The sequence below is a fragment of the Sturnira hondurensis genome, unplaced genomic scaffold (genome assembly GCF_014824575.4).
Source record: "Sturnira hondurensis isolate 20B ecotype Veracruz unplaced genomic scaffold, ASM1482457v3 Scaffold0004998, whole genome shotgun sequence".
Classification (NCBI taxonomy): Eukaryota; Metazoa; Chordata; class Mammalia; order Chiroptera; family Phyllostomidae; genus Sturnira; species Sturnira hondurensis.
In genome coordinates this window covers 1,635,814-1,653,106 of record NW_028077629.1, presented here as the reverse complement: position 1 = coordinate 1,653,106, position 17,293 = coordinate 1,635,814, and the positions used below count along the sequence as shown (strand labels likewise).

Here is a 17,293-nt window from a genome sequence, read left to right as displayed (position 1 = left end):
AGGAGAGAGTGCGTGTTCTGAAGAACTGTTTAGAGGGAGAGTTGCATACTGGTGACTTGGATGTGGGAGGGGCTTCACAGTTTGTGGATGCACATTGGGATGCAGAGCGCGAGCCTTCTAATGAAAGAGGACGGAGGACAATAGCCAGGTTCCAATCTGCACATGTAGAGTGGAAGGTTTTTGACACATCCAAGTGGAGGTATCAAAGGGTAGGAGTAGGGTGTGTATCTGGAACTCAGATAAGAGGTTGGAGAGAGACTCCAGAGTGAATAAAACATTAGTCAGTTTTTGTGTGAAACAAACCAGCTCAAAATCACAGTGGCTTACACTGAAGACATTTATTATTATTACTATTTTTTATTCCTGGGCCTTCAGATGGGCTGCAGCTGTGTTGGGCCATGCTGGCTTCAGGCTCCTGCTGGAGCTCAGGCCTACTCCATGTGTTTCTTCCTTCTTCTCGGGCCAGCACCTGCCCAGGGCATCTTCTTTCTTATCTGGGTGTGAGGGAGCGAACTTTTAAAGCTTCTGTTTGCGTCATGCCCTCTAACATACCATTTGCCAAGTGAAGCGTCATAGTCAAGCTCAAAGCCAAGGAGACTCTGACTAGAGTGGGGCATGAAGAATTGAAAACAATGATACAACAATCTAATCCACGGGAGTAGAACTGAGTCTTAAGGCATTTAATCCTTGAGTAAAGGAGACTCTTCCCAGGAGGCTCAGAATTAGCAGTAAAGCAGGGCGTGCAGGGCCACGGAAGCCAAGTTTAAAGAGTGAGGATGCTGTTAGAGGTCTTATAGGGTAAGACCTGAAACACAGCAACCACATCTATTGACCTTGAGATACACAGTTTAGAAATATTTAATGTGGAAGTAGAGATGAAAGCCACATGGGAAAGGGTTGAGAACTATGTGGTTTCAATTTTGGATTTATGATAGCAAAGAAAAAGAATACAAAACCACCACCACCACCACAACAACAAAATACCCATCAGCAACTACGATGGGAGCCATCCCAAAAAATGGTATGCTGTAACAGTCAACATGCATCAGCTAACTTACAGAATTCAACAGAAAGCTAGCATTTATTGAGCTTTCTATAAATACTAGTATGTTTACTTTTGCTTATCTTGAATCATCACAGCATTCCTATAAAGAATGTAAGGATATTTTTCAGGTGAGAATCTGAGGCTCTGAGAAGTTAAACATTTTTACTAGTCACTCTTCACACTGAAAACATTGTGGCCAACATTTCAGAGTCCTGAACCCTTGCCCAGTGGCCAACCCCGGCACTGGTTCTCAAAGGAGCAAATACTAACTCTTGAGTAAAATGCACATCCGTTTGGCTAATAATGATGTATTGACTCTAGTTGAATTTCCTGGGCCCTGAAATCAATCTGGAGAAATCGCGGGGGCTACTTCTGTTCCTGTGCCTTACAACCTAGAAAAATCCAGGCTTTTCTGCTCCATTCCTATAAGCCCACTCTCTGCTTTTTGGCCTTCAAATGATACTTCTCACGCAATCTGTGTTGAAAGATAGCTTCCCCCCAATAAATTGTGCACTGATACTTTTCTAAAGTACAACAGTGAATTATAGCCCTGGCAGGTGTGGCTCAGTTGGTTGGGTGTTTTTCTGCAAACTGAAAGGTCACAGGTTCGGTTCCCAGTGAGGGCACATGCCTGGGTTGTGGGTCTGGTCCCTGGTCAAGGCAAATGCAGGATGTTTCTCTCCCTCTCTTTCTCCCTCCCCTCCCTTACCTCTCTCTGGAGTCAATAAATGAAAAAATAATGAAGTATAGATTAATTAGAAAAATAAATTTACAGATATAAATTATGTGCTTCATTTTTTGTTTCCAATTATTTAGAGTCAACAGAACTAAATGTATTGCTCTACAAATTTCAGTGTCTGTATTAACCTCTGCACAGACCAGTGACAAGCTGTTTGCTGACCTCCAAGGGAACACCCCTTAAGTAACACTGCACTGAATCTTCCATTCATAGGTGCAAACATTTCTAAAGTCAAGGGCATGCATGCTTGAAGCTTAGATAAGGGTTGGTCTATGCTGTCTGGCCTGTGCCCTTGTACCAGGATGATTTTAGCCAAGCTGGGTATCTAAGTAGATTTCATGTTCATTACCAGGCCCACTGTCCTGAAGAGAATAATCCAAAAAGTGGCCCAAATCAAGAGTCCATCATACTTAAAAGAGATTCTGAAATCCCACATGGTAATTCAGAGAACATGTGAAAAGTTGAGAGGGACTTTAATCCCTTCCTGAGGACCATCAGTCACTTTACCAGCCAACAACCAGGCCAAATCATTCTTGGCCTTATTTCCTATCAGGTGCAGATGTGTCCGCTTCCAAAATCCTTGACTTTGGAAGGATTTCCATTGCTTAATGTTAGAGGATGTGGTGCAGATAAGTCATGCATTAGAGCCTTTTTTAATATCCATAATTCAGAGTAAGGTGTGAAGCCATTATCCTCTCTCCCTCGCAGCAGTATCTGTCTCCTGAATGTATTTCCAGGTGTTCTTTTGCACTGTTAATCTTTCCCATTGCATTTCCGGATTCTGCTCCTGGGACCTCAGCCTATCACTGTATGCCTAGAAAGCAGCAAAGTCTCCTTGAATCACTCTTTTTACGTGATTTTCACCACGCCAATGTTCTGTCTTATTTTCCCATCCTACCAAGTGTAATCTCAGCCTTGTTTATTTCTATTCTCTATATATCTGGTCCCACTGTATGTGTTTTCCTTTGTTTTGGTTGATTTGGTCTATGGTAGTCACTTTTGTTCTTCTGTCATCACCTCTCTCGGGTTCCTCCACTCCCTCACACAAATTTATTAATTTCTCAGAATTATTTTTTAGTTTTTTCCAAGATAACTTAAAATCCTTCCTTATTTATCTTACTGAGTTCTGACTAGGAATTCTCTTGCCTGGGCAGCGCTCCAGTGTCACAGGTGTAACAAATCGCACCCAATGTTTGCACAGAGGATTTGTAAATGACACCAGCCAGAGTACTGAGGAATTACGTGAGTCTCCAACTGGACCCTGAAGAGTCACAAAGGGCAGAGGGAAAAGCCTAGGGACTGTGAGCCTTTTTACGAAAGTGTGTGTGAACCCAGAGCTGTTAAACCTGTTGTTGAATGGGGTGGGGGGTGAGTTTTCAGACAGGTGCTCCTGACCCAGAATCGCAAGAGTGTTCCAGGTGCACGTTGTTCTCGTTTGTTTACACTCCTTCCACTGCATTCAGTGTGTGCACTGTTGCCCGGGCCATCTGAACATTGAGACTCAAGATCTTTTTTTTTTTTGTAAAAGTTGTTGAGTTCAAACCAATGCAGTTCTGAGAATGGTGGGACCTGCATCAGAATTTGTAATTTAGTTGGAAGAAGCTATGATTTCAAATTTTACTCATGAAGCCTTTTCCAAGGAATAACTCTTCTTTTGTGCTTCTCCGTCATAAATCAGAATGTTAAATGGGCCCATTTGTTGCTGGGCTTTGTAAAAAGCAGAGTGGAGGGCTCTTTAGAGTCATACATAGAGATCCGCTGGATAATTTTGAACAGGAAAATGTAAGATTTATCAGGCAAAATGGGTAGAATCTGGAGAGGGGAGAGGGCAAGTCCTGCCAGAGCTCTCAGAGCAGCCGGGTGAGAGGCAGTGCACATACCTGCCCAAGGGGGTGGGGGCGAGAACATGTGGATGCTCTGTTGCTAGAAAAATTGAGACAAATTCAAAATACCTTGTACGTCACTGAGAAAATAATGAACAGAATGCTGAGTCTCTTGGTATGGCTGCCAGGGGATCTATGATAGGTACATGTCTTTGAAGATAAAATAATGAGGCGGCATCTCCGACACTGGAACTTTATCACTAATGTTGTGACTTCACCTCCCCCCAGGATTATGTCCCTGAGAGGAAAAGCCAGAGAGGGGGACAGTAGTAGCCCTCTCTTCTCCACCACTGTGGGAATCCAACCATCTAAGCTGATAAGGGGGAAAAACTCCATAAGCCTTAGGACGCTATTATTGCAGGAATTACCACTCCCCAGCATTCTTTTTTGCTTTCCCCCCAGTTACTAGAAGACACCTGACCAGCTTATAATTCCTGTCCCTGGTGCTTGAAGTTGAGTGACTTTGTCTCCCCTCGGATGAGTGGTGCTCGTTTGTGACTGGGAGCTTCCCCAGAGCCAAGGCTGTGTCTCTCTTACCCTCGTGACCTCAGCAGCCGACTCTGCCTCAGTCATAGTGGGCTCAGTACATGTTTGTGGAATGAACTACTGAAAGCTCTAAGCAGCTTTCAGCGATTTTAGTCAACTACTAACATCTACATGAATTACATAGCAACTCTATCAATTGTCTGTATCTTAGAGTTTACCTGTTACAGAAAACTTGAAAACTTTCTGTATTCCTTTCAATGTGTATAGATATTTTAGAAAACAGAATGTTTTCCAGGGCCTATTTATAAATTACCTACAATGAAGCAGTCTTTTCAAATCAACTCTGCTTGAAACTTAAGATAAAATTGAAAGGAATTAAAGATTTCTAGTATCTCTCACATACTAAAAATAATATTGGAGTACATATTGATCAGTCAAGAGAAATATTAACCCTTGTAGGCAGATGCACTTGAGAAGGTATCCATTTCTGTAATTTTTATCATGAAGCAAAATTTTAAACCATTGAGAATTAAAAAATAATTTAAAGTGATTCAATAATTTTAACAATGCTTTAAAATTTCATCGCCCTTATTGAGCAGAGAAGATAAACTCTTTTTAACTCATTCTTTTAAAAATTGCTTTATAATGAAATTAATCTTTCTAAAGGTCTCAGCTTAGTAGAAGAAAAGTTCTACGGTAGCTTCTTCTCAACTAGGATGGTCATGTTTCCAAACAGCTCCCCGGGGTTTCCGATGGAGGAACAGGAGACCTCAGTGGTGGAACAGAGTTAAGGGACCAGGGACCAGGCTTGGGTAAACCTTATGCACACTGTAGTCAGTAAAACAAAGCACTAGATAGAGCACTTTCCATAAGGATGTTGTCAGTGCCATTTTAGACATATTGTGGAATTGGTTTTCAACCATCCTGTAAGAACTAATGAACAGATTGGGCCTCAAAAGCTGTTTATAAATGCATTTGACTGTAAATGAGGAGAGCCAAACCTTGCAGGTTCTGAGCACACACCCACCTAAAAGGAGTATCACTTGGTCCCTCAGAACTTTGAGCCAGGTGCACCGCTTTTTTCTCACCAGTAAACGCTCATTAGGACACGCCCAACATCTTCTGTGGCGCGTAATTCCCTGATGATCTTTCCAGGTGCTGCAGACACTCATCTGATTTTGGATATGGAGAAAGCCCAGGAGCTTGTCTCTGTAGCACCATCCAAGGGTGTAACAGAAGTTTTATTTTCACCACTCTGACCTCATTTGACTTTTAAATTCTCAAGTACTTTTATTTTCATGAATTAACATAATGTGAAGAGGCTGTGTTGATGGCTTTGAGTGTTGATGGCTGCTCATTTTGGGATGCAACTCTTGTTCCGTTTTGTCAGTGTCTTTTCTTTGCCCATAATGTGGGCGCGGTGTTTGTGAAGTGTTACATCTATTGCCTTTTTTTTAAAAAAAATCGCCATCTTTACTGGAATCAAATGATTGATCCTATATTCCTGTATACATATCACCACTTTCAAGTTTGTCTGAATGATTTCTACTTTTGTTTCCTTCACGACTCTTCGCCTCTTCCTGTTATCACTTTCACCACTCTGGGAGTAATAGGGTCATACTCTGTGTAACACTTGTCAGAACTAAGCCTAGCATGGTCGCCAGGCGGTGGAATGCCTCCGCAAGCCAAAGGGAAAAGTTCACGGCCTCTGGTGCCATTCAGCAGCCTGCTCTCGGTGGTGGGTGGAATTGTTCAGCTCCGCTCTGGAGCGTAGCCTTGTTTACGTGTATGCTTGCTTGAGAATTACTGCGAGTTTCCAGTTACTGTTCCTTACTGGCTAGCAATTTCAATGAGAAGGTTATAACATCTTTTTGCTTTGCTGCAGATAATAGGCACTCAACGTAGTTCTCTCACCTTCTTGCTCTTACTCCAACTGATTTTTGACTCCTATCTGAATTAATGACTTAGGGGACACCAGCTGTTTTCTCCAGGGTCTCTCTCCATCTCCATCCCCTACTTATAATTTTATCTCCACCCTTCTTTGCAGGCAAGAGAGTATATAATTAAAGCTTGAAATTACTCTCCCTCATGTTTCTTTGTACTTCCCAGGACATTGTAACTAATTTATGAACAGCTTTACCAGCTTTTTCTATTCTCATACTTGATTCTTGTAAGTTGCTTCGAAGTGTATTTCTGCAAGTATACACTCAGATTTTGAACAAAGGGAACTCATGATTAAGGAGGAATCGGTCTCTTCATATTTAACGTATTAAATAAACTTTTCTAGCTCCTATGAATTCCTAATGCTGGGAAATAAAGATCACTTTATTTCTGATAATTCCTAGATTTTACTTTTGATGAGAAATGAAAGTTACACATATAGTGTCAATGAGTAGGAAAAGAATAAAAAAACAAAAAAAAAAACACATGCATATTGTTTCCTTACATTGTTTAAAGTAAGTTTGTGAGGGATAACTCTTTTATGTATTACCCTCAGTGTCTACATGCTTTAGATTGTCATAGCAATGTCAGTATGTTGGTTAAAAATCCCCTCAAAATTCAGAGCATGACCTGTTGTTCAGAGGTAGCCTTTTTTCCACAAGAATATTCATGCATTTGACCTTAGTCTAACAGAGATTTATCACTGGCCATTTGCAGCCATTCATTAGTATGTTTGAACTTTGCTGTGCTGGTTCTTATAAACTGAGGTGTTTTGGATCACGCAAGGCTTATAAAACCAAGTAAACAGTTCTAAGGGTGTTGAGGACAACTGAAGGGCTAAGGGGTGGCAGATGGGCTACCACTGACACAGAGCAGAGCAACCCAGACGCCATGACTGATGCCAGGCTCAGAGCCGTCCTCCCTGTCCCTCCAAGGACTTGCCTTGGACACTGAGCATGCTTATATGTGAGGAAAAGGCAGAAATAGAGTTCAGAACTTTGTTTCTTAGCACATGCAGTTGGGGGTTATGAGTTATATGGGGAGTCTGCCGTCATTCATCACCCAAGCTTGTGAAAAGAGTAATGTTTATTTACAAATAGTTCTATATATGAGGGGAGGACCCTCAAAAACCTGGAATTTATTTATAAAAAGTGCGTATTTATTCTTGCATGTTTAAACTTCAGTGACCTGCAGAGTACTATCCATTTGATGTAACACACCTATTAAGACATTTTCCCACTGGTCAAACAGTTTCTGAACTCATTGATTTTGATGCCTTTTAGTGCTTCTGCCATTTTTTGTTTCACCTCTTCCACATCAGCAAAATGTTTCCCTTTGAGAACTTTTTCATCTGGGGAAACAAAAAGATGTCACTCAGGGTGAGATCTGGTGAATAGAGAGGGTGGGGCACAGAGGTCACACCATTTTTTTCAAAAACTGCCAAACACTCAGAATGATGTGGTATGGGCAGGTGCTCTCATAAACTACCCATCATGAAATGGGCAAATGCATTAAAAGAGTCTTCAAAAAAATTCACTGAAGCCAAACTCAGCCTCTCACAACAGCACTAGCTGGTACACTGATACAGGTGGATTCCTAGAACTCTCATCTGGCAGGAGAAGCATGTATTACAAGGGGCCTGCCCTCCAGAAGATAATTCCAATGGGGGGGGGAGGCTTTCCCCTTACATAATAGCTCTTATTTTTCATTTTTAGTCCCCAGAGGGGATAGTGGAAACATGTATGAGAAAGAAGTAAGAGGTCTGGATTCAAGGCCTGATTCTGTAACTGCTTGCTTATTAGATTCTCAGAACTTTAATTTCCTCATCAGTAAAATAGAAATATTATTACTTGTTTTGTTGAGAAGATTAAATGTGGTAGAATAAGTGGAAGTTCTTTTTAATCTAGAAACCCATGCGGAAATTAAAAATATTGTTTCTTTACCTTGTAGGGCAGCACTTTTCAACCAGTGTGCTATAAGAATTTTTAAAACTTATAATACCTGACTCTTTAGTCAGAGGCACTGACCTCTTTTTCCTTAGATTGTCAAATTAAAAAAAGACAACAGCCAATACAACAACAGCCACCTGGTGTGAATGAACCAAATTATACCTATTTTTGGTCAGATCAACAAAAAAATTAATTTCTGATGTGCAGCAGGATTTTAATAACTAACTCGTGTGCCACATGATGAAAAAAGTTGCAAATCGTTGCTTTAGGGCGTCATTAAAACCTCTTCTTTCTGTTGTCCATCTTTACTTCCCCCCGTTTAAATCCAGACTGCCTAAAACAAAACATGATGTTCTTATATGACAGGCCATCCAGAAGTAGAAATATGTAAAGGCAGAATCATAGTCACCTCACATATGCTGTGCTGATCCTAACTCCCACCCCTCCTTAGCTTGAGTGCCTTTGTAAGAGATGAGTTTATTTCACAACCTCAGAGCAAGTAGCTGCAGCCATTCTGCTGCATGCATCGAAGGCCCCGCTGTGCTGTGTAGCCTTGGAGAAATCACTCCCATTCTCTGAGCCTCAGCCTCCTCATATACAAGGTAAGAGTAGGATGATGTTCCTTAGAGCTGTTTTTCTGGATTTATAAGATACCTGCAAAGGACCAAAGTAAGTATTTAGTAATTGGTATAGATGGTTATTCATGGAATATGTTATATGAAAATTCTGGATACTTCTTTCTCACGAGTTTCTGGACAGAAGAAGTATTACCAAATGTTTTATGATAATACAGTCAACTTTCATAAAAGGATGTTTTAGTAGGATTCTCTCAACAGATTGTAGCTGGTAATGATCATTGAACTTCTCCTTGTTTGTAATGAAACAAATGATAAACATCTTCATTTCCTTTCCTCCTAGACACACACACATACTCACACACACACTCACTCTGCCCGTTTGGTCTTTAGCACAGATGGATATTGTTTCACAATGATAGAAGAAGATGATTCTGGGACACCTGTGATCACTTCCGGATGTCTGGGACTGGAAGGCTCAGATTTTCAGTGCCGGGTAAGGAAGGAACATGATTCCACTCTGTAACATTTCCTTGGCTATTTCCAACAGTCAAGTTTCAAGTAAGATAAAACAATTGGTTTCTTTGCCTTTGGCTAACTTTTTTTTAGTAATTTGGAAAATAATTTGAGCATTCTTATTGGGCCAATTCTCCCTTCATTGTGCAGTTAAATCTTTTTATACTTGCAATTAACCTCTGGCTTAGTGGCCCATTAGATCTTCTTGCTCAAATTCCAATTTAGTTAATTATGTCAGACTAAGCTTTCTTCCTCATTTTATACTGTACACACTGATTATTACAAATGCAGTAGTAATTTGGTAGAAATGAAGACATTGCAGTAAAGTAATATATGATCATTTGAAGAAATTTTCTAATAGATAACCATGTTTTCAACATGTTTGAGTAAGAATATTGAGTTATTTAAATAATGCTAATTTCTTAAGTTTTAGATTATGCGCCTGTGAAATTCAGGGAACACCCACTGATTGCTTTCTGGGTTCACCTTTAGGACACCCCCATTCCTCATCAAAGAAGGTCAATTGAATGCTGCACAGAACGGAATGAATGTAACAAAGATCTACACCCTACACTTCCTCCACTGAAAAACAGAGGTAAGGAGAGCGAGGCTGCCAGGCTGGAAAAGCTCAGTTTATTTTCTTAAAGAAAATAAAAATGTACCCTGGCTGGTATGGCTCAGTTGGTTGGGTGTCTCCCTGCAAACTGAAAGGTTGCAGGTTTGATTCCTGGTCAGGGCACATGCCTAGGGTGTGGGTTTGGTCCCCAGTTGGGGCACGTACAACAGGCAACCAATCGATGTTTCTCACATTGGTGGTTTTTTCCCCTCTTTTTCTCACTCCCTTTCCTTCTCTCTAGAATTAATAATTAAAAAAACATTTTTAAAGGAAAAATGTGAATTATTTTCACCTTTGTAAATGAATCTACCTGTACTATTCTTCACTGTTGGGACAGAGGACAAGGCAAGAGGACATAATGAAACTGTCTTTCAAACACACGTGCAAGTAGTTCTGGGAAAGTGATCTTACGTGGCCTGCACTCCCGCGAATCTCACTGCTCAATCTTTCCCCTCATCCCCTCAGAAAATATAGTCTGTAGAGCTTGGAGGGTGTTTCACAAGAGCAGAGAAGGGAGGCGGTGTTTTATACTTACCCCTAAATGTCATTCAGAGGTTGTGCTTCATTCAAAAACTGCTGTTTGTCTACATTTATTTTTAAAATGAGGACCTTAAAAAGGACTAAGTCAGTGTATGCCCTGGATGGCATTTCCTTTCATCTAGGCTAGAGTAATTACTTTTTAACCAAATCATATATCACGTATTGATAAAATAGAGAAAACATCTATGGCATTTAATTTAAAGATGTATGCATGTAAGTGTTTGTCATTAAAAAAGAAAGATTAACACCCTAATACTTCTTGTTCAAACCAGCTCCTGCATTTCCTTTCCCCTCCTTTTTTCTCAGCGCAGAATAAATTATTTGAAGTTGTCACAGAACTCTGTCTGAAGTCTTAGATAAGTAGTTTAAAATGATCCTTCATGTCTGATTTTACTTCTTGAGAAAACTTTTCACACAAACTATAATGATATTTCATGGTTTTCATGATAACATTTTATAACTCCTGTTTTTACTTTAGCTTAGAAAGCTCTGTAAGTTTGATTCATAATAATTCACATTTAAAAAAATTTGCCAGTGAGCATGCTATGTGTTAAGGATATAGAAATAGATGAAGGAATCTTTGCTCTCAAGATGCGTCAGTAGATATGAAAGAGAAACATGTAAATAATTATATCCAGTCAGGAATATTTCAGCAGTAGAGTTAGATTGTACAGTGCAGTAAGAACACAGAAGAGCAAGGGGCTCACTCTGTCTGAGGTGGGAGGATGTCAAAATAGCTTCAGATAAGTGATACTTGAACAAGAGTTTAAGGATGAATAGAAGTGTGTCACGCAGATAAGGCAAGAATAAAAATTAAATAATCAAAATGGCTAACATACCAGACAGTATGGTAAGTTTACATTAATTTGCCCATTTGAGACTCATAGCAATCCTATGAGGTACTTAGGATTCCTGTTCCCTGTTTAAAGAGGAGGCTATTGCAGCACAGTAAGGTTAATTAACTTTTGCGAAGTTGCACAGCCTGTGAATAGCAGTGACCCTAAACAGAGGCAGTGGTAGTGCGGAGGTTTGGTTTGTGCAATTGGTGAAACATTCACCAAATACAGGCACATGAAACAGCATGGCTGGTTGGAGAAAATCTCATTAAGTTCTTTGAAGCCTTTGAAGCCTCACTGTGCAAAGTGGGCTTGTGGACCAGCAGCATCTTTATCTCGTGGAGCTCACTGGAAATGCAGAATCTCAGGCCGCACCCTGGACTACTAACCTGCACTTTTGAACAAGGTTCCTCAAGTTATTTATGTGCATGTTAAAGTCTGGGCAACACTGTTGGTAGAAAAAGTCAGGACCCATATTGTTCATTGAAAAGTTCACTGATGTCCAACTGCAGTAAAGTTCTAAATGCTGACTTTCAATTTCGGTAGTTATTTCTTTTGAACCTGTTTCAAAAATTAGGTGGTCTGTGGACAACATTTTGAATAGCCCTCGGATAAGGGGCTTATGTGTTGGGAGTGGGGGAAGGAGGAGGGTGAGGAATATCTGGAAATGAAGATAGAAATGGTAGATTTTAGAACCTCTTTGTCAAGGTGATTAGGTTTTCCACGTGCAAGTGTGAAGAGCTGTGTCCTAGAAGTAACAATAGGGCTTAGGACAATTCCGACTTCCTTCCAGGTGCTGAAGGGCTGCAGTGCAAAAATTGTCCTGTAGATGGAGCCAGATTCTAGAGTCGACCAAGCAAGAGAGGGAGTACTCTGAGGAGGTTGAAGATGCAAGGACTGTTAAAAATGGTGGAATAAGTCTCTAGAGAACTGACTGAAAAAGCTTAGAAAAGAAGGGCAGCAACATTGAGAAAACAAGTCTTTGGTTCAGGCATTGGGAAAAGGATGCAGACAGATTATAGTGAGGACTATACCAAGCGATAGATAGGCTTGAGTGGAGCTTAGTGGCGCTATGACTTACTGCTTTCATCTCTGAGGATGCCAGGGGCGCCTAGGTGAGGTCTCACCAGATTCCACCTCACCCCTTTGGCACATTCATTTCGGTGTGAGGCAAAAGTCCTGCAGAAGGTGGTGTGAAGGCACTGCCATTTTTTAACATAGCTACACCATAGAGCTGCTGGAGGTTCCTTGTTTGTTTTGCTTCCGTCATGTATAAGATTTTTATTGAAAGTGTCCTGTATATCTTTACTGGGTACAGGGATGCCTGAGAGTTGCAGCCATAATGGGTTATGCCCACATACCATACATTAACCTAAACATAAAAGGCCAAAGGGAAAGGCAACAAGCGTTGATTGGAGATCCAAAAGAATAGCTGTTCAGGAAGCATGGGTTCAGGCAGAAATCCAAACTGCTTCCCTTGGGAGGCGAAGGTGAGAGGTACTGATGAGAAAGGGAAGGGGAACAATTATATGACTAGAAGGGAGAAGCTTCTGTCAGTGCAGGTAAACTAACAGAGTGATGCTAATTCTAAAGAGTGTCTTTAATTTTCATGTTTGCTTTCTTGCTAGTTTTACAAACAGTTATTTATAACACACTCTCTGCTTTAGGCTCAGTCTTAACATCCCAGAGGTCTGGAGAGTAAGACTTGCAAGCCAGTTCTTCTGGGATGGCAGCGCCAACTCCATTTTGAAATGGCTCTATTTATATTATTTTTCACAATGCACATTGGAGATATGTGTGTATATGATTGGTATAAAACCCAAAATAAAGAAGAGGGATGGTGTTAAAGAGTTATAGAACCAACCTCTTTTTGAATTTTTAGTTTTCGCTGTTTTTTTTAATACTCAGGACTATCCCTAACTTGTGGAGTTGGGCAGTGGTATAAATGTAGGTCCACCTAGCATTTACCTGCAGATTTAAAACATATAAACCAATTTAGAAGACCGGTAAATAAAATACATCATATTCACTTAACAAATATGTTTTTATAATGGAGAACACCAGCTTGGCATTTTGGACGCTGGGACCACTGAGCCGTCTCCTCTCCATCGGAGGAGGAGTGTGAGTGGTGAGGAGCCATGTTCTCGGTTTCTCCTGCCCTTTGAGGGCCTCACATGCACGCACATGGACACCTGTTTTGTGTTGGTCTCGACCTGTGGATAGTGATGCTGTCAGCTAGGAATGCCTGAGCACTCACCTGGGCCTGTCTCCCTTGGGGCAAGGCCCCCACGGACGTTTCTGTCTGAAACCAGTGTTGTGGCTGGACAGGGCCTTATGGTTCTTATTAGGATTGTAGGACTTACCTCAGCAACAACCATTCGGGAACTTTGAAAAACAAAAGATTTATTATCCACAGGTTCTCCAGGGTATAGGGCATGCCCGAGGTCAACACAAGGTCATGGGTAGAGAGGGGGAGGGAGCATTCTGCCTTTATTGGGGCTGACGGTGGGGTGTGTAGGGTTTCGCAGGTTCACTCTTCATTGGTGAATTAAAGCGTAAGAGCAGGAATTCGGTTAGGGTTCAGTGAAGAAAAATCAGGTTTCCTCAAGTGGACTGTTATCTGGATTACCCAGGGATTTCTGAAAGGGAACTTCCTGGGTAGTGCGGCCTGGTTTCTAGTTGGTTTCCCAGTAGCTGTGTCACGCAGCTGGCAACATGGTATTCAAGATGGGAGTCTTAAAATGGACACCTTGGCAAGTAAAAAGTTTGATACCAGGCACTTAAAGTTCAACACTCAGCCCGAAGTTTATACTCCACGCACACGTCTCACTCCACCCTCCACTGGCCACCCCTCAGGCCTTGGGGTACACGTACCTTCTGCTTAATCCACTCCCAGGGGGACAGGGATAAAGAAGAGGGCCTCGCAGTTCCTGGACACGGACACAGACATGAGGCCCTTCAGACAGGAAGTTCCAGACATCTGGACATTGGCCCGTGGTTTAAAGGGCAAGTGGGACGGGACAGGGTCTGGGTGGAGGTTTCCTCCGGGGCCTGCAGAGCCGTCCCTGCACGGAGAGGGGCATGGCGGCAGACAGCCAGAGCAGGGCCTTGTAGCTCAGAGCTCGGACGGACTTTCTCACCTGAGGGCAATAGAAATTATATGCTAATCATGATGATCTGCTTATGTGAATGGAATACAGACTTACTATGGCTCTTTTTTAAGTACTTTACATATACTAACTCCTTGGATCCTCATAACAACCCGAAGAAGAAGGCACTGCTATTATTATCCCTATTTCACAGACAGGAAAGCTGAGGAACCCTGAGATTAAATACTGTGTGAAGTTTACGTAGCTAGAAGTAGTGGTAGATATGGGAAATGGGCCAATGACATCATCTCATGGAATCTGCTGTAGGAAGCGCTGAATGATATTTTTTAAAAAAAGTGCTTTCACTTTAGTACCTTTTAAATTCCAAGTAAATGCTGGTTAGCCATTTCACGTGGCAGTGGATAAACAATCACTATGATTACTTTCACAGCAGTCCGCTCGTTACGTTTGCCTCCCACACTGAGGATGTCATCAGGCACGAGTTAAGTGCTGGTTTGAGAATTTGGCGTTAGGGCATTGCCGCTCTGCTCCTTGCTCATCCCTGCGCTCGTACTCGCTCCCTCCCTCCTTTTCTCTCCTTGTCTTCTGTCTAATCTAACCTTTGTCGAGTCTCATTTGTGTACAGAGCTTTCAAACTTGTGGCGCAGCCGAGTCACTTGGAGGGCTTACTAACACAGACTGCGGGTCTCCTCCCAGTTTCTCACTTAGCAGGTCTGAGGGGGCCCTAGCGACCTGCATTCCTGAGGAACGCCGATGTGATGCTGGTGCTCCTGATCCGAGGCCACACTTGAGAACCTCTGTGCTGGGCATTGCCTAGCAGGTTGTTATACCTCATTACAGATTGATTGTAATGTGGAATTACTTATATACATTACATATATACTTCATAGCAAGTGTATCAGAAATAAGATTCTGTTTTGAAATATGGGAATTTCAATGTACATAAAGGCAAAATATAATATAGGCTATAGGACTTTCACAAAGTTAAAATTGATCTTTTTTTTTTGCTCAGTTAAAACATATTCCAAGTGTATGGATTTTTAAAATGCTGTTGCTTAGCTTAGATATTGCTGGTCACGAAGTAACCTCTGTAGGTGATAGGCACTTAAGCAGTGAAGTGTATCCCTTGTTCTCCACAACACAGACAGAGCAAATACATGGTATCGTCCCGACTGCAAAGGTGAGTGCCAGAACTTTCCCTCCGATACCTACGTTTTGCCCTTGGCCATAGAAAACGATGCATGAATCTGAGCTGAATCCTTTGCCAGGGAGTGGTTTAACGTTTCTTGAAATGTTCACCTTTTTTTTTGGAATTTCTGGTTTACACTGTATTTGGGAAAGACAAAAGAAATTTAGAAATAGTCCTTTTATTTCTCATTGGACACAATAGCCTGGATATAAAAATTTGGTCTTAACCTCCTTTGTTACCAGGAGTCTTCTCACTATATTTCCTGTCACAATTCTTATTGCAATTATGAACCATCTTCTAGCCTTATAAAAAGTCTTGTCATTTTACACCATTATAACCCATCTACTTATCAAAGACGGGGTTGGCAGGGACAGACACTATTAGGAAACCACTGGGGATTCCGATTTGCCCCTCGAGGTGAGCCAGACTTCCCCGGAGGGCTGTCCGCTCCCCTTGCCTGAGCTGTGGGAACGGCCGCACAGGCAGGCAGAAATCTGCTGCTGTGGAGAGAACCTCGGGCCTGGTCCTCCCCTGATAGCTATCTGCAAGTGTTCGCTTCCAAGACTCTGGCAGTGACTTGAATGTTTACATTGTTAATGCTCCGAGCACAGGTAATGGCAGATGAAAACATGAACAGCATGGCCAACAGAAACAAAGGTCTATTGATAAGGATCACGTCTTCATGACAGAAGACAAGGAGGCAGAGACGAGGCTTCAGGGGATAGAGTTATTGGGGCAAAGAAAAGGAAAATGGGAAGGGTAATGCGAGCCTTTAAAAAGTGCTTGATGGTAAGGAAAGAATCCCTCAGGTCCCTTCTGGTCTCATTGCTCTCATAAATCAGAAGTGTAATCAGATGAGGAATAGATACAGTGTTCCTACAGTTCAGAGTGTCCTCTGCATTTACATGGAATAGTAAAAGGCAGTGAGGCTGAAAGTTTTAGTGAAATTACATCACTTGACTTAAAAAGTATTCTGCATTCATATATTAATAACGTGTTAGACTTAGGTAGTCAGTTCCTTTAGTTGTAATTGAGTACCCAGCATTCTTTTTGGTTTTCTGCAAATTCAGGCTTTGTGCTTAGAAATGCATTTTAAGCTACGTTTCCAGAGGTAGCATTTGCACATGTATGTGCCATGGCATTTGCACACCTGCATGTGGGAACTTGTGAGTTATGCCCTAACTGGTGGAGGTGTTGTGCTCACTTGGTTTGTTGTTACCTTTGCCTGTAACCCGAGGGAAGGAGGAGAGGAGCAAAAATGGACTAAGACGTTTTGTTGTGTGAATCCTTAGGCTGCCTAATTTTAAGAGCCTACAAATTATTTTCAAGATTCCTAAGCAACACTTTTCAGCTGATCCATGTGCTAATTATTCCTGATTCCTAGTAGCACTAAAGCCTGGAAGGCTTTCGGACGTGCTCTGGTGGTGAGTCGGGTCCCCAAATGTTTTTTTCTGGACCATTGGCAACGTCTCTGTGTTAATAGAAAACTGCTTGTTTTTAACAGGCTCTCATTTAGTCTTTTCAGATGCAGACTATTTCCGATGTTCGGAAAGTAATTCAGATCCTAACTAATTGTTAAAGATATTATTTTAGGCTGATGAGTAAATCATACCATTAACCATCATACTATTTGGACAAGAACTTAATAGAAAGATATGTGGACCTTAATTTATTATAAATAATCTAAACTTTCTCTGAAGTATTTCAAGGTTAGATTGATTTTTACCTTAGATGTTCATGTTAATTTTCTTTTTTTGTTTGTTTGTTTGTTTTAAATATAATTTTTTATTTAATTCTTGTTCAAGTACAGGTTTCTGTGTTCATGTTAATTTTCCAATTTTTTAAATTATAAAAAATAATTTTGGGAA

General features: G+C 41.3%; 1 protein-coding gene across 2 annotated transcripts in view; it reads left to right on the top strand.

The window, feature by feature from the left end:
* BMPR1B (bone morphogenetic protein receptor type 1B) overlaps nt 1-17,293 on the top strand; it is a 102,675-nt gene that overhangs the window by 52,481 nt on the left and 32,901 nt on the right. For both annotated transcript variants that reach the window (XM_037046082.1, XM_037046081.1), the window contains exons 4-5: nt 9,012-9,114; nt 9,627-9,729. In XM_037046082.1, the coding sequence (XP_036901977.1) occupies nt 9,012-9,114; nt 9,627-9,729 (206 nt within the window). The remainder of the gene's footprint in view (nt 1-9,011; nt 9,115-9,626; nt 9,730-17,293) is intronic.